At 50.9% G+C, this 23,069-nt stretch overlaps 1 protein-coding gene across 1 annotated transcript; it reads right to left on the bottom strand.

Moving 5' to 3' along the window:
- ROPN1L (rhophilin associated tail protein 1 like) lies at positions 1-19,476 on the bottom strand. Its single transcript, XM_043489242.1, has 6 exons — positions 19,288-19,476; positions 18,804-18,977; positions 12,697-12,820; positions 11,364-11,525; positions 2,538-2,713; positions 1-181 (listed from the first exon to the last, which is right to left on the bottom strand). Exons 2-6 carry the CDS (start codon positions 18,932-18,934, stop codon positions 118-120), a joined length of 657 nt encoding a protein of 218 aa, XP_043345177.1. The 5' UTR covers positions 18,935-18,977; positions 19,288-19,476; the 3' UTR covers positions 1-117.
- Between the last annotated feature and the right edge of the window lie 3,593 nt (positions 19,477-23,069).

Here is a 23,069-nt window from a genome sequence, read left to right as displayed (position 1 = left end):
TGTGGTTAATGACAGGTTGTATTTGGTGTCAAGGTTTTGAAAGGCACTATTTTGACATTAAAATGTGTTCTTCTCTGTATTAATGGCCTGTCTTCTGAGTTTTCTTCTCAAGGTTTTCTAAATTTTCCTCTTTAGAATGAAGAAATCTGAAAGACCTATCATACCATTCTTTCTAGCAGCTCTAAATGGAAAACAGACAAAGATGCCCATTAGTAATCTCTTACCGCACATCATACTGTTTCTATGCAATATAGCATAATTTAGCTTTACCTTAAAAATTGACTGTGGTCTCAAATCAGTAGTTCTTACCTCTAAAAATAAAGCACTCTATTTTCTTACATTGAAAAATGCATATTTCTAGGTGAAAAAAGATTAGTACTAGGTTTAAAATTTTTTCTCTATTGACAACTCAAATTTTAGTCACTAGTATAATAAGAGGATCTTTCTAGTATTTTAAAAGTTGATCCAGTAGAGCTCAAAGGAGTGTCTTAAGTCTATTAAACTTTGGCACTAACAACGTCTTTTGACTTTTCTCCTTATCTACAGATAGTTTTATTTCTTAAAAGATGTGAACATTAGTAAATTCCTACTAGCATCTTAGATGTAAAAATACTGAACTGGAACACCGTTCATTTTCCATGTCAGTGGGAACATAAGAACTGCCTTGAGGGCTCATATTTAAAAGTAACAGGAACACAAGTTAGTGGTTCTGAAACATATTTTACCATAAAAAGGAACCACCTCTTATGGGCCCAGGGGAACGACACCTTAGGAAGAGCCTCCCATTGGAGCCACCTGGCGATGGAGAGTGGACGTCTCCCTGAACACCTGCCCTTCTGGGTTCAGGGACCTCCCACCACGTGAGACCACTGCTTAGGCAGCTAGAATCTGGTTACTGTCTGTGTAATTGTAAACACCCACCTCCTCCCACCTTGCAGCCGCAGTTAAACGCCCTTTCCCTGTAATTTCAGGCTGGGCAAACATGCATTTCTGTTGGGATGTTTTAAGCCTGATGGGTGCACCAGACATCCCCGAGGGGAGGTCCAGTAGGCCCTGGGCATCGAAGTTTGGAGCTGGGGGCCAACGCCAGACAGAACCCACAGGCAACTCGAGCCTGGAGGAGCCCAGACACCTGGGATGGAGGGCCGGGCCCGGGGAAGGGAGGCACAGGAGGAGTCCAGTCAGTGTGGGAGCGGGCGAGGGGAAGCCCCTGGGGCCTGGTTCGAATGGAAATCCCCCATCGGAGTGGACTGGAAAATGACTGGCTGAGGCGACAGGAACAGTGTCCTGGGAGGAGAGAGGGACGGAGGGCTGGCAGCTTCCAGGAGGAGGGAGAGGTTTTCAAGTTGGAGGATAAAGCAGGGGGAAAAAACTGGGACCACAAGGGTCTGGGGCTCAGCTGGTGGCTGGCGGGGGGAGGGGGACTTCAGGGGGAGGCAGCTATCCCACCACCCGGCTTCTTAGGCACAGAGTGTCAAACGGTTCAAAAACCAGGGCGTGTTCAAAAGGAGGAGTTCGTTTCTCAACAAGGAAACACAGAAATGGGTCCCTGCAGGTGGGGGGAGTCCTCACTCCCTGCGTGAGTGACAAGCGACCCGGTGCACCCCTCCTCATGGTGGGGGGGGCACGGAATGGAGGGGGCGGGTAGGGAGTGCAATTCTGAAGGACGGAGGAGAGGAAGGGGTTTCGAGGGCTCCAGGTGAGGGCTGTGGAGCGGCCAGGGTCCCCTGAGGGGAGGAGGGGAGGGGCCAGGTCCGGAGCCCCCCAGATGGGTTGGGGGGACAGGGGGAGGGGACGAGAGCCTGGGAGGTGGGGACTGGCCTGCCGGGTGCGGGCTCCCGGGAGCCGGGCAGCGGGCTGACATGGTCACTCTCACCATCAGCGGCTCCATCGCCCTGCTGTCTTGCGGTCTATCACCACCACAAAAACACGCGCGCGCGCACCGCGGCATGGCACGTGTGGCTCTCCGCAAACCTGTCCTGTGGCTCCAGGTGGCGGGTGTGGGGGCTCGGAGGACTGTGGGCAGGGGCACCTGGGGGCCTGGGGAGCGGCCCCGCTGTCCCAAGGCCCGCGAGCATCACCTTTCCTACCCGCAGAGGGGCAGAGCAGACACCTGGGGGCGGGGCCGACACCTGGGGTGGGGCCGACACCTGGGGGCAGGGCCGACACCTGGGGGCGGGGCCGACACCTGGGGGCGGGTGGGGAGCGGGGTGCGCGGGGTCGCTCCCCACTGCTCCTCACTCACGCGGGGAGTCTGGACTCTCTCCACCTGCGGGGACCCATTTCCGTGTTGCATTGGCGAGAAACGAACTCTACCTTTTGAACACGACCTGATGTTAAACCATCCGACATCCAGTGCCTAAGAAGGCCCAGGCGGGATGTGAAATCTGCGCGCTGAGCTGCCCACCGCCCGGCCTCCTCCCACCGCCGAGCCACACCTGACGCCTCGGGGCTGGGGGCTCGGCGTGCGCTCCTTCCTTCCCGTCAAAGGCCCGATCGATCGTCTGAGAGCTGAGAGCCCCGGCGCGCACACTCACGCGTTCTCCTTCAGCGAGGAGAGGTAGGACTCGGTGTCCGACGCAGTGATGTCCGAGTCGAGCCCGGCCAGGTAGCGGTAGACGTAGGAGAAGGTCCCGAAAGGAATGCGCGCGGGCCCGCCCTCGGGGTCCGCGGTCAGGATCTCGCACAGGTGCTTCATCGCGGTGTTCAGTGACTGGAGACGGCAGAGAGCAGGCGGGAACGGTTACCGCTGGGATGCGCCAAGACGGACAGCAGACAGCCGCCGACAGACACCTGGGTACAGCCTACAGAAGTTCTCCCCCAAGTATGTTCTCGGTCTAAATTAAACTACGGGGAATTTACAGTTGCCACAAGAAAGAAAAACTGTTGATCGGGATGTAATTGGCCTGAAAAAGAGTTTGATTCCCAGATTCTCTCTCATGTTAAATGGGAATGACTCTTACAGAGGCAAGAGAAAGCCTCGATCTTGTTGACGACACACAAGGCAACACAGAACCCACAGAACTCCCGCCCCACAAAATACCTCGCGACAGAGCAAATTGTCCCCAACTAGGCCACCCATGGGGTGGGTGGGCAGGGCTGGCAGGGCCCCGAGCAGGCTGGGGGCAGTAGCAAACCTGGGTCAGTCACCCCCTCAACACCACCATCCGCTGGCATCCTTGACTTTCAGCCAGAACTCCTCCCCACCCCCACGTGGCACGAGCTTCCAGAACATTCCAGAGCATGCCGACCCCACCCCTTCCAGTCACGAGGGCATGAGGGTCTGCGGGAGCCCTGGCCAGTGTCAAACAAACACCCGGAAAGGCCCATGGAGGGGAAGGCTGGTCTTAGTACTTGATTAAAATTAGCACTAGGCTTAAATCTTTACCAACTGAGCTATCAAGGAAGCCCATAGCTCAGTTGCTAAAGATTTAAGCCTAGTGCTAATTTAATCAACTACTAAGACCAGCCTTTGCCTCCATGGGCCTTCCCATAGAGAAGCAGAGACATTACTTTGCCAAAAAAGGTCCATCTAGTCAAGGCTATGGTTTTTCCAGTGGTCATGTATGGATGGATGTGAGAGTTGGACTGTGAAGAAAGCTGAGTGCCGAAAAATTGATGCTTTTGAACTGTGGTATTGGAGAAGACTCTTGGGAGTCCCTTGGACTGCAAGCAGATCCAACCAGTCCATGCTAAAGGAGATCAGTCCTGGGTGTTCATTGGAAGGACTGATGTTGAAGCTGAAACTCCAATACTTTGTCCACCTAATGCAAAGAACTGACTTCTTGGAAAAGACCCTGATGCTGGGAAAGACTGAAGGTGGGAGGAGCAGGGGACGACATAGGATGAGATGGTTGGATGGCATCACTGACTCGATGGACATGAGTTTGAGTAAACTCTAGGAGCTGGTGATGGACAGGGAGGCCTGGTGTGCTACAGTCCATGGGGTCGCAAAGAGTCAGACATGACTGAGTGACTGAACTAAAAGCTTAAATCCCCAGCAGTTTTGCAAGATGGTAGGAAATCAGCCTCGGTGGGAGTGTCTTCGCCGCGTTCATGGCCCTTGTCCTGCCCTCAAGGAGCCAACCTCTGACATGGAGGGCTGCCGCAGCAACGGTGGGGCCTACAGAGCGCAGATGGCGAGCCTCTGAGCCTCTAGGACAGACCAGAGCCCTCCAGGGCAGCTCCTGAGGGAATGAAACGTGAGCTGTGCTCACGAGGAAGAGAGAGCCAGGAAAACCCGGGGGGCCGGCGGAGGACAGTCCCCCAAGGTGGGGGCGAGGCAGCAGGTGGAGGGGAGGTCACAGGTAGACTGAATGGATCAAAGCAGCAGCCGTGTGGAAGTGAGCCCCACGGCTCAGGGATACACAGAGAGCCGGGGCCAGGCCTTAAACACAGTCATTATCCAGCCGCCTCTGCAGTCAGGAGCCTGGGCCCAGCCAGCTGGCTCCTCTGAGGCTCCAGTCCGGTGGCGGCCGGGGTCTGGTTCTCACCCAGAGGCTCGACTATTGGGGGACCCATTACCAGCCTCCTGAGGGGGTGGGCAGAACTCACTTCCTGAGGCTGTGATATTGTGAGGGGGCCTGGCCTCTGGCCAGCTGCTGGCCGGAGCCCCCCTGAGCTCTGACAGGCTGCTGCGGTCCCCTGATACCGTGTGGTCCTCTCACCACATGGCAGCTTCTTCAAGCACCGGGGGCTGGACCAGATTCTCATGGTAAACATCAGAGAGAAATCAGTGGTGCTTCCCGCAGCAAGAGGAGCAAGGCAGGGACCTCGAAATGAGGTTCCTGCCCAGAAAGTGCTAACGGCGGGCAACGCCACACAGCAGGAATCCCCTGAGAGATGGACTGGGCATCTCACTCCTCATGGTGACCATGTGAGATGAGGTCAGGGGGCCCAGAGAGGCCGGGTCACTCACCCAGGTAAGCCACCTGGGATGGGAATCCCACAGTCGGCATCCTGAGCCCAGCCCAGACCAGCACATCCCACAACTGGACTGGCTCGGGGAGCAGGTGGTAGGGGGGTGACACGCGCCTGCCAGGGGTGCGCCTGGACCACAAATGCACACTGCCCCTGCCAGCTGCTGGGACTCGGGGCATCTGCAAACCACCGTCCACCCCCACCCCAACCAACGGCCCTGCTGAGATGGGATGCAGGGGGTGAGCGGACAACCCCACAGTCTTGACGTTAGCCCAGCTCTGGGGGCAAGGGGATGCTCTAGTTTAAAAAAATGGTGGCATTCGTTTGTTCGTTTCGCAGGGACCACCGCACACACCATCTCTCTGAAAGACCGTCCCCAGGGAGGACTGGGTGAACAGAGTTGTGTATTTTACAGGTTCCCAGCCTGAAACGTTTCAGAGATGCATTGGTCCGTTAGATCCTGCTGTTCCAGCCCGCACAGCGGATGACAGTCATTGAAGCGGGGCTGGGGGCCTCCAGCAGGGCTGAGGGGTGGAGGAAGCTGGCAAGGAGCCAGAGCAGAAGCTCTTCTTCATGACTGCTGCTCCAGCACTTCCGAGGAAGAGGTATTTTAGGAAAAAAAAATGCATCCAAACACGCTGGCATCACTTCCCCCCGCAAAGATGAGATGACATTACCGGTGCTAACGTTTCCAATGCAAAGACTCACAGCAGTTTTTATATCCAGAAGGACTTGTTAGGCAACTTGCTCGGCTCGGGAGCTCTGTTCCTACAACAGCTCTCTCACTCTAGCGGTCGTGGGTCCTAAGGCTACTTGCTCGCCAGCTACAAGGACCCCTCTCCCGGGCAAGCGGCCCCGCTAACCCACTGCTGGTTATTCTCTGGCTGGTGGTTGGTCCAGGAGGCGGCGGCTGCAGTGTTGCCAGCCCAGCGTGCATGCCTGAAAGTATCAGTTGCTCAGTCATGTCTGACTCTTTGTGATCCGGTGGACTGTAGCCCTCCAGGCTCCTCTGTCCATGGAATTCTCCAGGTAAGAATACTGGAGTGAGCTGCCAATTCCCTTCTCCAGCAGATCTTCCCGACCCAGGGATCAAACCCGTGTCTCTAACATCTGCGTTGGCAGGTGGATTCTTCACCGTCTGAGCCACCAGGGAAGCCCATGCACGCCGGAGCCGCATCTCAGATGAGAGCGGAGATGCAGGAGAGACCTGGCCTCCCAAGTGTGTGCAGTGCTGGTCCTGTGGGTCCCTCCAGTCTCTGAGTTCCCGCTGCGGTCCTGATGACACCGCGAGCCACCTCACCGCCCTCACGGCCCCTTTCAGCTGCAGCGAATGAACGTGGGCCACACTCTGCCTGACCCTTTGAACACAGTCAGGACACAGTACGGGGGCACTCGCTCCTGCTCAGTGGCCAGAGCTCCAGGGGGGACACCCGACTCAATGTCGGGCAGCAGCACTGACCCCCAGATCTCATATTTAAAGAAGCACCACCCCCCCGCCCCTGTTTCACTTCCTTTCCTCACAAGCTTCCTCATTTACAGCGCGGGCCTGGGGCTCGTGGCCAGCGCCACGTTCTCGGACTTGAGTGAAGCCAGTGCCTTGGGCTGAAGGGGCGGAGGGGCCAGCACGCCCAGCATCCGCTGATCCCACCGCCCCCAGCCCCACAGAGCGGACGCTCAGCCGGGGCGCAATGGGTAGGGGCAGGTGAGCAAGGGGCCCGCGGGCAGCTGTCTCCTCGCTGGGAGGCAGTTAGTACACGAGCCGTGGCCTGAGGCGCACACGCAGGGGTGAGCATCTCCGGACGGGCTCGCGAGGCCCCAGTGGGAACCTGAACCAGGGGAGAGCGCAGCCTGGAGGGGACCAGACGCCACCTCCAGCACCCAGGGCCCCGCGGTGCTGAGACAGCAGGGCCCACGGGCGGCCCGCAGCTGGGCGGGGTGGGGGTGAGACCTCCAGGGTGAGCGCTGGCGGCAGGTTGGCACACAGTGTTTCAGGGAGCGGATCATCTTAGGGCAGGGCTTCCCTGGGGGCTCAGACGGCAGAGCATCTGCCTGCAATGCGGGAGACCCGGGTTCGATCCCTGGGTTGGGAAGATCCCCTGGAGAAGGAAATGGCAACCCACTCCAGTACTCTCGCCATGGATGGAGCAGCCTGGTGGGCTATAGTCCATGGGGTCCAAAGAGTCAGACATGACTGAGCAACTTCACTTTCTTTCTTTCTTTTCATTTTAAGGGTATAAAATGGTATCAAAGGGAAGGCCGAGGAGCTGTCACTCTCTGGGGCGTGTCCCAGCCTGTGGGCGGCACTCCGCCTGGGCTACAGAGTCGTCACAGGGGTCCCTCCACCCCCAGTGTCCATCAGGAGCGGCGCCTCCGGAGCCCATGGTCTGAGTTCGAGTCCCGCCCCACTGCCTCTCCCCACCGCCTCTCCCCACTGCCTCTCCCCACCGCCTCTCCCAGCCGCTGGGAGCTGCTCTGCTCAGCCCTCCAGCCCCCGGGTTCCAAGATCAGGACTTTCCTCAGGGGGCTGCTCGGAGGATTAAAGAGAAAACAGACAACGGCTCCGAACATTCCCACACCTGGTGAGAACCCTGGAAACGATGGCCATCCGTAAGCAACACGTTCCGATGACACGTGTATTTGCAGCTGTACACACAGAGGGACACTCCCATGAATGAGGACGTTCAAAAGCTTTCCAAAGATGAGCCAGAGCTGGGTGAGCAGTTTGTCAATACAGACTTTCTCCGTCCTATGTGGGGCAGCTAGGAAGGTGGACTTGGTCCACAACTGTTTTGCTGTCGTGATTTAGTCCCTCAGTCGTGTCCGACTTTGTGACTCCATGGACTGCAGCACACCAGGCCTCCCTGTCCAGCACCAACTCTCGGAGTTTACTCAAACTCATGTACATCGAGTTGGTGATGCCATCCAACCATCTCATCCTCTGTCATCCCCTTCTCCTTCTGCCTTCAATCTTTCCCAGCATCAAGGTCTTTTCAAATGAGTCAGTTTTTCGCATCAGCTGACCAAAGTATTGGAGTTTCAGCTTCAGCATCAGTCCTTCCAATGAATATTTGGGATTGACTGCTTTGATCTCCTTGCTGTCCAAGGGACTCTTAAGAGTCTTCTCCAGACCACGTTTGAAAGCATCAATTCTTCAGTGCTCAGTCTTCCTTATGGTCCACTTTCAACTTTTTCATGTTATAAAAAAGATCTCCATATTTAAAAAAAAAAAAAAACAGATGAAAACTGTTGATCCACCTCTTAGGGCACTGATGGGGCAGCAGAAACATAAGGTGAAGGTCACAACGCAGACCTGTGGTCATCTCACCCAGCAAGCATGCACCTTGGGAGACAGGCACCCTGCCACAGCCGAGGTTCCTGGGGCAGAGACCCTGATGCTCTTGCTCCTGTGCTCCACCCCAAATCACATCTGAAGCTTCCACTCGAGAACCAGAGCAGCACTTGGGGCTCGGAGGATATACCAGATGTCATCCCGTGGGGCATGGGGTGTCGAGATCCCCTGGCACTCAGAGCAAAGCCCACAACAAGTTGCAATCGACAAACATCCATGGAAGGAATGAGACTTATGGCTCGGAAATCTCAGAGAAGGTTCTAGTCTTTGCAGAGGACTCAACCCATCCAACTAGAGAGACTCCAAAGACAACCTGAAGAGCCACAAGCCACGAGATGCCGTGGGTGGAGCAGCCGGAGTCGCTGTACCACAGCGACCAGATTCCAGCTTCACGGCAGTCCTGCGTGCGGAGAAGTGGACAGCAGTGATCCATGAGAAATTCCTCCTTCTCATCTCGCTTCAGTTCTTCACTGGCTCCTTTCTGAGTGTTTCCTTCTTCTAAGCATAAAGGCAAGTGCTAAGGTGCCAGTCTGCATGAAGAGCTGTCTCCAGGAAGTCACAGTGCCGGGCTCCTGGGGCATCTCCAAGCTGTCCTGCCAACATGGGCAGCGGTGGGTCAACAGAGCATGTGTCCCCTTGGGCCTGGCCCCTCCCAGCCCCCGTGGACCCACAGCTAGCCCTGCCCTGGGTTTTTCTTTTTTTGGGGGGGGGGCAGGCCAGGACGGAGCAGCCACCCCAGGCTCTGAACTCTTCCTGGCAGAGGAGCAGGGGACGTTCACACTTGAACCCCCTCCCCAGGATCAGCTCCCCGCAGAGAAAGAGGAGAGAGTCCATGGCCCACAGCAAAGACTCTGGGCCGAGGCAGCTTAGTCAGGGGTCTATGCCAGACCCCCCATGGGCTGACGGGCTGAGTGTTAGGGGAAGAAAAGAGAAGTGAGTGTGATCTTTCCCTGTCACTTGCCCAGGCTTCAGTCCGGAAGGGAAGCTCCATCCTTAACAAATGTCTCCATCTAGCGTCACGTCCCACACACAGCTAAGAGGCCTCCTCTTGGAAAACACGAGCTGGTCTGGTTTGAAATCAAGCACCTGATTCTCCTGATTCGGGAGGGAGGACTTACAAAGATGGATCCCCCCAAAAGATGAAATATTCTGATTTGCCATATTTATAAAAATCTAAGCCTCAAAAACCAACTTTAGAGGAATAAACCATCAAATCAAATATTAGGTATTCATTTTCTATTATTAAAATCTCCTTTTGCCGGAGCTCCAGAAGAACAAAGCCACATAAAATTTCCTCCAGGAACTAAATGCGTCTTTGTCCTTCTCAGTGACACCCGCTGTGATTCTCCTCAGTGGCCTCGGAGCCCAGAGAGAGGCAGCAACTGGGTCTGGGTCGTCCAGCCCGGGCTCGCGGGAAACGCCACCTGTGGGCAGGAACACCACGAAAGGGAGCAGCCAGCCTGACTCTCAACTTCTCTGGGGTTTCTGAGTTTCTCGCTGGGGCCATGAACAGAGTTGGTAAAGTACACGATATTCACAGAGCAAGCACTACACGGCAGAGGAGGGTGAATGAACCACAGCGTCTGTAGCCAGGCTGATGAATCAAGAGAAATCGAATTTGGAATCAAAGAAAAGTTCCAGAAGATTCAGTTCAGTTCAGTTCAGTCGCTCAGTCGTGTCCGACTCTTTGGACCCCATGAATCGCAGCACGCCAGGCGTCCCTGTCCATCACAAACTCCCGGAGTTTACCCAAACTCGTGTCCATCGAGTCGGTGATGCCATCCAGCCATCTCATCCTCTGTCGTCCCCTTCTCCTCCTGCCCCCAATCCCTCCCAGCATCAGGGTCTTTTCCAATGAGTCAACTCTTCACATGAGGTGGCCAAAGCATTGGAGTTTCAGCTTCAGCATCACTCTTTCCAGTGAACACCCAGGACTGATCTCCTTTAGGATGGACTGGTTGGATCTCCTTGCAGTCCAAGGGACTCTCAAGAGTCTTCTCCAGCACCACAGTTCGAAAGCATCAATTCTTCTGCGCTCAGCTTTCTTCACAGTCCAGCTCTCACATCCATATACATGACCACTGGAAAAACCATGGCCTTGACTAGATTAGTGACAACCTAAAGTTAAAACCAGCTAAAATTAAATCGAGTGTTTCTTGGGGGTTCATACATGCTCAGCGGGGAGCAGAAGCTCAGGGCAGCTGATGCTTGACAAGGTGGCGGTGGGTGGGGCCGGTGCGGGGATGAGGTTAGCTGCAGGCGGTTAGCTGTTAGTGGTCCTGTGAGGTAGTATCAAACAAAGTAATTCTAAAGAGTTAAAATGGAATCAAGGAGGCTCGCGCAGGGACCCGAGATGAGGGCGCCCCATGAAGCGAGGACTAAGGATTAGCCAGGTATGTGCTCTGGGGTCCATAGACTGAAGGGACGGGGGGTCGCACGCTTCGTCTCGGCGGTAAAGGGAGCTGGCTCTTTTCTCAGTCCTTTTCTTCACACACTAAAGCAGACCTTCTCCCAGGACTTGCCTCCTGTGTCTCACAGGGCGACTCAAATTCTAGAGCTGAAGGTAGGCGCTAGATTTGCAGCCCCTCTCCACCACACCCACTGCCCTTCTCAATTCACAGACTGGAGGGAAGTCTGTGTCTTCAGTCCTAAACCCGTATGGGCTATACTTCTCAACATCAGTGAGGTATCTGCTGTAAGTTACTAATAAATGATTTTAACTAAAACAGAAGATAATTTTTTTCCTTTTTGCACAGGAGGGAAGTCTATCAATGTGTCAAATGACGTGTAGTTTAATAAAAGTCATCGATGCATTCTCTTCTAAACATACTTTCACGGTATCTACATGTTTTGTCTACTGTTAACATCTTTTACGTTGAGGCACTCATAAGTATTTAACTTCTGTAAGTTAAAGTAACTACCAGCCTAAAATATAATAAGCATCTGAAAAATATTGCCTAAAACAAAATGACTAAAGTCATGAGAGTTACTAAAGTGATGAGAGTGTTCTTACAGTTATTGAAACACCTAAATTATTTGGATGGCAGGCCCATGATGACTCAGAATTATTAATAGGCTATTTATAGGTACGTACCCCACCAAGCATGCTGCATCCAAGCGCTAAAAATTTTATCCACTCGATTTTATCTTCGCAAGGATCCAGCTGCAGGAGAGCTCTGAATTTTTCTACAGGCAGGCACAAATTTTTCCATTTCTGCTCAAGATCTGCTATGTCCACATATTCCTTGTGGCTACACTATTTGGAAAACACAGTATGATATAATCAATGTTAAGTTGAAGACCCAAGAAATAACATAATGCTTGTGAAGATTTAAACAGAGTACCCATCCCCATTCAAAGATGAACTCTGAGTCCACTACACCGTTAGCCCACTGCTAGGGGAAGGGAGCGGGATGGGGTTGTGTGTGTGTCGTGGGAGCTGGGGTACATGAGCAGGGAAGCGGGGGGGGACTGTGAACTACAGACTGGCAACAAGTTACTTCTTGAGAGAAAAAAGGATATGGAGCGAACATGGCATAATGTCATGACTTACTGAAACGGGCACACGGACATGGGGTGCCCGATTCTCTACTCTCTGTCCGCAACACTTCACAACACAAATAAACTTCAACAGACCAAATGAAATCCAACTCCACAACATGCTAACAGTTAAATGGGAGAAATTTTAACGCTGAAAATAAAAGTATTCCTTCTACTATTTTAAGACAACTTGATGAAAATGGGTGACTTCTGTGATCTGTAGCAGTATTCCACGTGGAAGACCTTTGAGGAAATTTCTCAAATTTGTCTTTGCCCAAACTACCCCTCCCTTTCAGTGGTTAAGCGAGAGAGCCATGGGAGAATCCCGTGTGTAGAAGTTACTGCACCCTGGTCGGGAACACAGAACTTCAAGATGAATAATGGAGACAAGCCACTTTAAAACTCAGGGCTCTACCACTGATCTCAGTTTTGGTAACATGGCCTGATCATTCCGATAAAATACACTTTCTATGAACTCTCCAAGTGAGTCAGTGGGTCTCAAGGGCTTTCAGGAGGGTTGGAAACCAGATATCCCTTCAGATGAAGAAGGTGGAGGATTATCATATTTAGCATAGTGTTTATAAACACATATTTCAAGAAAGATCTTGCAACCCCCATGTCTGAAATTCCATATTTTCAAACCTTTCATTTCAGTCCAGCAGCCTCTTGCATCTTAATGCAAATACTTTAAAAAAAAGTGCATGTCTATATAATCGTGAACAGCAATCTTGGGTTCTTTAAACCAGAGGAAGGTCACTGAATTTAAGATTCCTTCCTTGAGTAAACCTCGAAGGTTCCCCGCAGGGGACACAGGACTGTGGATGGATGACCGTGGAGGTCCTGCAGCTTTATCTCAAGCTTAGCTGACTGATCACAGACTCTGATACCTGCTTGTGTAAAACTTTAAGGAGCCCTTGAGTCAGGCCTGTGTCTGTTTTCTGAGTGGCCATGGGCATTTCGATTCTGTCCTTCACGGGCAGTGGATCTCCTCTTGACAAAGCTGAGAAATACCTGAAACAACAACAGATATCGCTGAAGCCTCACTGACACACACGGCTGTTCAATCGCTCAGTAGTGTCTGACTCTTTGCAACCCGATGAACTGCAGCCCACCAGGCTCCTCTTGTCTGTGCGATTCTCCAGGCAAGAATACTGGAGTGGGTTGCCACTTTCTTCTCCAGGGGATCTTCCTGACCCAGGGATTGAACCCACGTCTCCTGCGTTGGCAGGCGGACTCACTGACACAGCCCCAAGTTCAGGCACTTTCATCAGCGACCCCAGAGGGAGATGGTGACGAGGTGGGGACCGGGCTGGGGCCCCTGGCCTGGGATCCCCTCCTGGCTCCTCCACTCAGCTCTCGGACTTCACCTTCTCCTGTGCCTTAGCTTCCCTGTCTGCACCATGGGGACAACGGCAGCTCCAGACTCAGGGACCCCCTGTCTGGCACACCTGGGGGGCTCCAGTAACACGTGCTACTTTTATCAAGCAAACACCCATCCAGGTCCAGGGACGCTGCCAGAGGAGGTGGAGGTCAGGGCCCCACATGAATCCGAGTGCAAGGTCACGTGCAAGGTCATGCCACTTTGACAGTTGCAGACTTGGCCCTGCTGCTTTTTGAGGGGCAGGATTTCAAGCATCCCTGCCTATTCAGGACTGAGACCCCCTGGAGCAGGGAATTCACCTGATTGGCTGAGTCAGGCGTCGACACTCCCTACCCTTCACTTTTCCTGCTTGGTACTTTTTTTCCCTTAATTGTTCCTTTCTGGGACATGGATATGGCCGCTAATCCTGGGACCAAGCAGGGCATGGAGACAGTTTGGGGCAACAACTCAGGAGGGGGTGCACATCGGGTTTCTGGAGGGGGGAGGGGTGTTATGTGGGGTCTCTGCAAAACTTTCCCCCCGTGGGGCGCATGTCAGTGGAGACCGGCTCCTGAAACAACGACATTTGCTGCCCACGTCACTCTCCCACCATCAAAGAAATGACATATCCAGGAAAATAAAACACTAAACCATCCAGGGTCACAGCAAATAATATAAAAGATATGAAAAACTGTACTTACCCAAGGGGAAATGTGGAGAGAAGGGATAAACTGGGAGACTGGGAAACTGGGAGATAAAGTGGGAGACATACACCCACTACTATATAAAAATACATGCAACCAACAAGGACCAACTGTATATGTATAGCACAGGGAACTCTATACTCAACATTCTCTAATAACCTACGGGATAAAGGGGGCTTCCCTGGTGGCTCAGATGATAAAGAATCTGCCTGTAATGCAGGAGACCTGGGTTCGATCCCTGGGTTGGGAAGATCCTCTGGACAAGGCAATGGCTACCCACAACAGTGTTCTTGCCTGGAGAATCCCATGGACAGAGAAACCTGGCAGGCTATATATATAGTCCATGGGTAGCAAAGAACTGGACATGACTGAGTGACTGATACATACACACACATACATATGGGTAAAGAATCCTGAAAAAAAAATGGATATATGTATAACTGAATCACTTTGCTATATACTCAAAACTAGTAAAGCATTGTAAATAAACTCTACTCCAATAAAAAAATTTTAATATATGAATAATTAGAAACATCTCAGAACATGTAACAAAGTGTAGGTAAACAGACATTCACCAGATTAAATTTTACATCTCACCCCCTTTTTCTCTCTCCACCCCTCAAATTCAATTTTGTTTTCATGCTTTTAGGAAAAATCCAGTATAACTTGATGGTTTGAGGGAAAGTTAAAAGGCAGGCAGCTGTGAGTTAGACAAATGTGGATCTGAAGACCTAAAGGACCAGGCTGGGGGAAGGGTGCTTCACTTGGCCATGTTAATCCTAACTGGGGTTTTCACCTATTGTCACCCTGCTTATTTCACTTATATGCAGAGCACATCATGAGAAATGCCGGGCTGGATGAAGCAAAAGCTGGAAAGAAGGCTGCAGGGAGAAATATCAACAACCTCAGATATGCAGAGGACACCACCCTTACGGCAGAAAGTGAAGAGGAACTAAAGAGCCTCTTGATGAAAGTGAAAGAGGAGAGTGAAAAAGTTGGCTTAAAACTCAACACTCAAAAAACTAAGATCATGGCATCCGGTCCTGTCACTTCATGGCAAATAGATGGGGAAACAATGGAAATGGTGACAGACTTCATTTTTTTGGGCTCCAAAATCACTGTGGACGGTGACTGCAGCCAAGAAATTAAAAGATGCTTGCTCCTTGGAAGAAAAGCTATGACCAACCTAGACAGCATATTAAAAAGCAGAGACAAAAACAAAACAAAACAAAAGCAGAGACATTACTTTGCCAACAAAGGTCTGTATAGTCAAAGCTATGGTTTTTCCAATGTACGGATGTGAGAGTTGGACCATAAAGAAGGCTGAGCACCAAAGAATTGATGCTTTTGAATTGTGGTTCTGGAGAAGACTCTTGAGAATCCCTTGGACTGCAAGGAGATCCAACCAGTCCATCCTAAGGGAGATCAGTCTTGAATATTCATTGGAAGAACTGATGCTAAAGCTGAGACTCCAATACTTTGGCCACCTGACACAAAGAGCCGACTCATTGGAAAAGACCCTGATGCTGGGAAAGACTGAAGGCGGGAGGAGAAGGGGACGACAGAGGATGAGATGGTTGGATGGCATCACTGACTCGATGAACATGAGTTTGAGCAGACCCTGGGAGGTAGTGAAGGACAGGGAGGCCTGGCGTGCTGCAGTCCGTGGGGTTGCAAAGAGTCGGACACGACTGAGCGACTGAACAGCAACAACCCAGACTACCCCTCATCAGCCATCCGAGCAGCGCCCAGGCTCGGGGCGGCCTCTAGAGCAGGGCCCCCTCCCCAGGAGGCATGGGCAGTGCCTGGAGGCCCTGCTGGTTTTCTCACCCAGGGCTGACTGGTGCTGCTGGCGCCTGGTGGGTGCAGGTCACCAGGCTGCTAAGGGCCCTACAGTGCACTGGACACCCTCACACTCCCCTAAAGAGCTGCTGGGGGCTGCAGGCAAGAAATTAAAACATGCTGCTCTTTGGAAGAAAAGCTGTGACCAACCTAGACAGCATGTTAAAAAGCAGCACTTTGCCCACAAAGGTTTGTATAGTCAAAGCATCATCAGAGCCAGGGCGGAGGAGGCGTGCTTGAGTGGCCAGGCCAATTTATGTCACATGCACAGAAGGCACATGTGAGCAAAAGCCTTTAGGGCTCAATGACGTAATAAGGGACAGCCAATGGGCTGCGGAGTCCCAGCAGAGGCTGGGAGCCAGGCTGGCCCACCTTTGCCTCCTGACCCTCCCAGGAGTGCCTGCTAGAGCCTTCCACACAAAGTCACTTCCATGCACTTCCTGGCTCCCTGCTTGGTTTCTCCTTGGTTTTCCTTCCTATGTCTTTGTGTCATAGGCTATTTCCTCTCCTACCTTGTCTTAGCCCCAATTACTACAAAATCTTTCAAAGACCACTTCACGTTCTTCTGAGCAACGTCTCTGCATAACAGATTCTGTTCTGAGTGAGCAGAGACACGTGAACAATGCTTGCTTTTTCTTCTCAACTCCAAAATTGTTCTTAAGATGAAATTAGCTGCATGGAACATTCAGAAGGTTTTTGATTAAGCCTTTTCAATTAAAGTGAAGCTTAAAAGAGTTGCCTGTAAAGTGTTACCAAATATAACATTCCAAGGGAAAAAAAAAGATTAAATCTTGGAAGGTTTGGTAAAGTACAAATAAACTCTTTTGAAACAGCAGTATTTTTTATTTAGGCTTGAATAATGGTTAAAACCAGAGGCCACAGACTTCCCTGGTGGTGGCCCAGCGGATGGGAATCTGCCTGCGAATGCAGGAGACACGGGTTCAGTCCCGGGTTCAGGAAGATCCCACATGCCACAGAGCAACTAAGCCCAAATGCTGCAACTGCTGAAGCCTGTGCGCCCTAGAGCCTGTGCTCTGCAACAAGAGAAGCCACCCCAGTGAGAAGCCCGAGCAGAGCAACTAGAGAGTAACTTCAGCTCTCCACAGCCAGGGAAAGCCAGCGTACAGCAACAAAGACTCAGCATAACTAAGAAGAAAAAAAACAGATAAAGAAAATGAATTATTAAAAAAAAAAAAAAAAAAAAAAAAACCCAGAGACCACAATTTGGGGCAAGAACCTTGAGAGAGTCTTTCAGAAGGATGTGTCAGAGGTAAAGTGCTGGTTAACCAGCAGCCTCGTCTGGTAGGTTCAGTGAGGGCCCCAAAGGTACCCTGGCCCTGATCCTGGAAGCTGTGGATCTTATTTTACCTGGCAACAGGGAGTTTGCATGTATTTTGAGTAAATACATGCTCAAATTTTGCATGCATTTTGAGCAAATACATGTATTTGAGAGAGGATTTTGAGTTGGGAACACCATCCAGGACTATCTGGATGGTTCCTAAATGCAATCACAAGTGTCCCTAGAGGAGGGAGGCAGAGGTACCCGTGAGAACGCCACAGTGCTGGTGATGGAGGAAGGGCCCAGGAGCCCAACAACACAAGGAATGCAGCTCCAGAAGCTGGAAAAGGCAAGGGGAGGGGCCAGATTCTCCCCCTGAGTCTCCAGAGAGAACAAGTGAAAGTGAAAGTCACTCAGTCATGTCTGACTCTTTGCGACCCCATGGACTGTACAGTCCATGGAATTCTCCAGGCCAGAATACTGGAGTGGGTAACCTTTCCCTTCTCCAGGAGATCTTCCCAACAACCCAGGGATCGAACCCAGGTCTCCCACATTGCAGGCGGATTCTTTACCAGCTGAGAGCAAAGCCCCAGTGATATCCTGAGTGTAGCCTGGTGGAACTGATTTTGGACTTTTGGCTTCCAGAACTGTGAGAAGAGAGATGTTTGTTGTTTTAAGCCATCACATTTGGTGGTTATCTGTTACAGCCGTCCTAGTAATATATCACTTTGGCCATACAATTTATAGAGAAGTTCAGCAAAATTTGACACTCTCATTACTAAAAAAAAAAAAAAATTAAGTTAAATTTCTACTGATTCTTGTGACCACAGATTTGAGTTTCTGAGTCAGAGTCTGTTTACTACAAAAGGACAAAGAGCTTTCCTGGAAAAGCACCAGGATTTATTTTAATAATTCTAAATTCTGCTGGGGCAAAGAATCTGCCTACCAATGCAGGGGACGCAAGAGACCTGGGTTTGATCTCTGGGTAGAGATCTCTGCCTGGAGAAGAAACGGCAACCTACCCCAGTATTCGTCCTGGAAAATTCCACGGACAGAGGAACCTGGTGGGCTACAGTCCAGAGAGTCACAAAGAGTCGGACACAACTGAGCAGGGCTGAGTGCACACACACACATAGACACACATACAGATACACTCACACACAGACACGCGCGCGCACACACACACACACACACACAGTCTGTTGACTTGTGACTTTAAAAGTATTGATAATCTGTTCCTGGAAATGGTTAGAATGTTTGCTGCAAGAAACTGTGAAGTCTCTGGTGCTGTGAACTATGATGGACAGAGTTTAACCTTATAGCATTCTTGGGATATTTAACTGGAGCCAGTCCCTCTGGTTCCAACAAACTCAACAAGTACCTAATCCTGGAGGATGCTCTGATGATAAGGAACATAAGCGTAAGATTTCTCTTTGTAAAATCATTTCACAAGTAAAACAAAGGGACTGTGACAGTTTGACTTTTATAACACAATGCAAAAACTTCTTATCCCGTGTTACTGCTTTACAAATTTCAGTCTACCTGCATAAACAACACTCTCCAAGAATTGAGGTGTCACTACTTCATAGATAAATGGGCATTGTGCAGTAATTTCTGGTCTCATGGTCAATAATGCATGATGTTTCCTAGAGAGATACTTAGGTGTAGATGCCACCGATGCTAAGTTCTGTCGGTACTCGGTCTGTGTCCTGAGGGTTGGACCACTGGTCCAGGTAGGAGGGTTCATTAGGCACGACTGGACATGCCGATGGACTGGCTCTTGCAGGTGCTGGCCCAAGGGGGTCTTACCCCGCGGACCACTGGAGCACATCGGCGGGCTGGGTGCGGATCGCAGCCTTGGTGAACTGCTTCAGGATGTCCGGCAGTTCGGGGGGGATATGGATCTGCTGAGCGCAGAACATGGTGTCGGGAAGCGGCATCGCTCTCAGCAGACCAGAACCAAGCTGGAAGAACCAAGGTGTGCTGCGGAGGGGGAAGGGAGAGAGGAAGGGCGGATCGGTCAGCCTGGAGCGCGCGGGAGACGCGCCTGCCAAGGGGCTCCGGGGCCGGGGTCCCAGGTCCCGAGTTTAGAGCCTGGCCGGGGCCGGGGGTCTGGGGCAGGGCCGGATCCGGAACCAGGTCGGGGCCCCGGGGTTAAATTGGGCCAGGCCAGGCCGTCAGTGTCTCCCTGGGTTTGGAGTGGGGCCCCGACGGGGTGGGGGTGGGGGGTCTCAGATTTGGAGGGGGGCCAAGGGGCCGGCGTCCCGAGGTGCGGGCGGCGAAGTGCTCTTACCGCTCCTGCGCAGGCTCCTCTGAAAGCGAGGGTCAACCTCCCTTCCTAGAAACAGCCCAGAAGCTGCAACCCGGCCTTATTGTCGCGCACCGGTAACCAGGCAACCGAGACGCGCGCTCGGGCTCCGCCCCTCTGGATCGCGCAGGCGCACATGCCTCGAGCCGGGCTTATCTGCCGCTAGTGCGGGTCTGGGCTGGGGTGTCGGGAGAAGCAGTGCGCTTGCGCAGTCTCGCTACGGCGCCAGCTTTGTATAAACGGGTAGTTCACAGATGCACAAAAGGGACATTTCACTTAAAAAAGAGGACGTTTGGATCGATTTCCCACTACCAACTGTGAGCGGCGAATTCGCAAAAGGCCCACCTTTCCTTTGCACTGCCTCCGTGAAGCTTTAGAACGAGACGTCTCGTGGCCTCCGTGGAAGGAAGCCGTTGAGGTCCTGAGGGCTGACCTGTGCCCACGGCCCGAGCCTCCCTGCGGGAACCTGGCCTCTGCGCTCCGGGACGCGCGCCCCTGGCCGTTTGTCCAGCACGTGTCTGACCTCCACGCCTTCGCACGCGCTGTCCCCAGTGGCCCGGACCCAGTCGGCACCCTTGGTAAACTCATTCTTGAGTGGCATGGACTTGGATTTGGGTGGACTCCGGGAGTTGGTTATGGGCAGGGAGGCCTGGCGTGCTGCGGTTCATGGGGTCGCAAAGAGTCGGACACGACTGAGCGACTGAACTTAGTGGCAGTTTCCAGCTCAGATTTTAACTTGTTTTCCTAAATAAGATGGTGGGGTTGAGCCGATCTAATTGGGTCTGGGAGAAAATAAGCTACTTTTTCCCGATACAGTAGCTTTGGGGTCCAAGGGTAGGAGAAGCTGTTCCATTCTGGTGGATGCTGACTCGGGCAGCAATGTGAAGCCTAGTTTCCGGTCTCCTGGCTGGCTACTGCAAGGTGCCCTAACACTCACACTGGGAGGAACAGGCCTGAGACCGACTTTTCCTCGCCCACCTCCAGGCACGAAGACCAGGCTAAATCGGTAGACGGAGCTATCTCCAGCAGGGGCCACCGACAAGCCCTCCTTGCTTCCCTAGAGGCATCAGGCCTGAAACACAACTTCTGACTGGGCAACTTACCAAATGAAGCCTACCTAAGTGAAGGCACACGATTCCAAATTCAGAGCACTTGCAAAACTGAAAATAGGCACTATTTAGCGTTAGGGGAAAACAAGGAATTTCATACACTGAGAGAAGTTAATGAGGCAATGTGGCACTTTAAATATGTTTGATGATCTAGCAGTCTCCTAGGAATCTATCCTACAGAAATACTAGTAAATATGGACAAAAATGTTTAGCATTTAATAAAATGAGTTAGTTAACAGTCTTTCAGAAAACGTAAATCATGATCTTATTCACACAATGGAATACAATACAGCTAAAAATTTTCCAATGGGACAGCTACTTATGTACTGAGATAAAAAAGATGTTCAGAAATATGAAGTGAAAGAAGCATGCCACAGAGCTGCCCAGGGCTCATGCCACCCGACACGGGTGTTGACAAAAGTACCTGTGGACACATGCTTACGCAGAGTCTGGAAGCAAACACCAAACTACTGACAAGCGCTTGCCTCTGGAGGATGGTTTTCAGGTTTTATGTTAACCATATATACATTATTTTGATTCTGATTCATTCATTCACTCAGCACTATTTACTGAATGCCCAATATGTTCCAGTACTGAAATACAGTAAAAAAAAAAAAAAGTAAAATGAAAGTCGGTCAGTCATGTCCCCACGGACTGTACCCTGCCAGGCTACTCTGTCCATGGGATTCTCCAGACAGTAATACTGGGGTGGGTAGCCATTCCCTTCTCCAGGGGATCTTCCCGACCCAGGGATTGAACCTGAGTCTCCGCATTATAGGCAGTCTTTACCATCTGAGCCACGAGGGAAGCCGTGTAGTAATCCCCAAATAGTTTTTTTTTTTTTTAATCTCTGGAGCTTATATTCAAGTGAGGAAAAACATGCAAATACAAATGAGATAAGTAGACTGTACAGTATGTTACTAAATGTGAAAGAGAAAAAACCAGGAGACAGGAGTGCTCCAGCAGCTACAATTTTAGATGAGACTCCCTAAAACAGACATTTCAGTGTAGAAATGAGGTTGGGGAAAGCTTGGATATTAAGGCAAGGCAAATAGCCAAGTGCAAAGGTCCTGAGGTCTGACCTGTTCTGGAAAAGGGGAGACTGCCTGGGGCACTGTAAAGACAGCGGGTGGGGGTGATGGTGTGAACTGCTGAGAGTGTGAACCTGTGAAAAGTACTGATTGCGTCTATCTTCTAACGGAAATAGGAATAAACATCAGCCAAAAGTCTGGGAGGAGGAGGAGGTGCTTTAAAGAAAGAGAATGTATGAAATGGTCCATTAGAGAGAAAGTATGAACATACTACTTTTTAAAGTAGAACTGTAACTAACATGCAGCAAACTGCACAATTCAGTAAATTCTGACCTGTCCAAGCAGAATTTCATCAAGACAGCAAACACATCCATCACACACCCATCCTCCCCGCCCCATCTCTTCATGCAGCTTTGAAACCCCTCAAATCCCTCCTTGCCAAACCCCATGCCCGCTGATCTGCTACCTACAGATTTCTGTACTTTTGATTTTCTAGGATTCTATATAAATGAAAGCATACATTTTTTGTCTTTCACTCAGCATAATCATTTTGAGGTGTATCCATGTTGTATACACCAACAGTGAATTGCTTTTTGTTGCTGAGCAATATTTCATTATATGATAATCATTTGTCCACTCACCTATTGATGGGCATTGTTGCCAGCTTTGGGTTACTAATAAATAAAGCTACTATGAACACTCATTTCGTAGAAGTCTTCACATGGACTTTTTCTTTTGGCAAATAACTAGGAGTGTTAAGTACATGTTTTAACCTTTTAAGAACTGCCCAGCTATTTTCCAGTGTTTGTACCACTTTACATTCCCTCCAGCAGAGTCTGAATTCCAATTCCTCCACAACCTCATCACAATGCGGGATGGTGTTTCTAATTTTAGTAACAGATTAGGTATTGTAATGGTGTCTCACTGTGGCTTTAATTTGCACTTTGTTCTTCAGTCACTCAGTTGCGTCTCTGCAGACCCCACGGACTGCAGCCTGCCAGGCTTCCCCGTCCTCCACTATCTCCCAGAGTTTGCTCATGTCCATTGAGTCCATGATACTATCTAACCGTGCATTTTACTTATGGCTAATTCTGTTGAACATCTCATGTGCTGACTTGTCATCTATATAGCCTCTTTAGTTAAGTATTTTGCCCATTTTTAAAATAGGCAAATACATTTTACTGCTGAGTTGAGAGACTTCTTTACTCCAAATGCACTTTCCTTTATCAGAAATGTTTCACAAATATTTTCTGCCACGCCATGACTTGTCTTCTTGTCCTCTAAACAGTGTATTTCAAAGAGCAGACGTCCTCAACTTTGATAAAGCCCAATTCATCAAATTCTTTGTGCTTTTGGGGTTGTAACCCAAGGATGAAGTTTCCCCTTTGTCTTCTAGAAGTTACACAGTTTAGGGTTTTACATTTAGGACTGAAAAGTTACTGTTTGCAAATGTTGAGACAGGGATCAATTTTTAATCTTGCATCTGGATGTCCAATTACTCTAGCACCACCTGTTCACTTTTGCACCTTTGTCAAAAACCAGCAGACCACGTGTGTAGGTCTATTTCTGGACTCTATTATGTTCCATCACATGTTGGATTTGTGCAGCTGGCAGAAGGGACTGATCA

This window comes from Cervus canadensis, chromosome 16, assembly GCF_019320065.1.
Source record: "Cervus canadensis isolate Bull #8, Minnesota chromosome 16, ASM1932006v1, whole genome shotgun sequence".
Lineage (NCBI taxonomy): Eukaryota > Metazoa > Chordata > Mammalia > Artiodactyla > Cervidae > Cervus > Cervus canadensis.
This window is presented reverse-complemented; position numbering and strand designations above follow the sequence as displayed.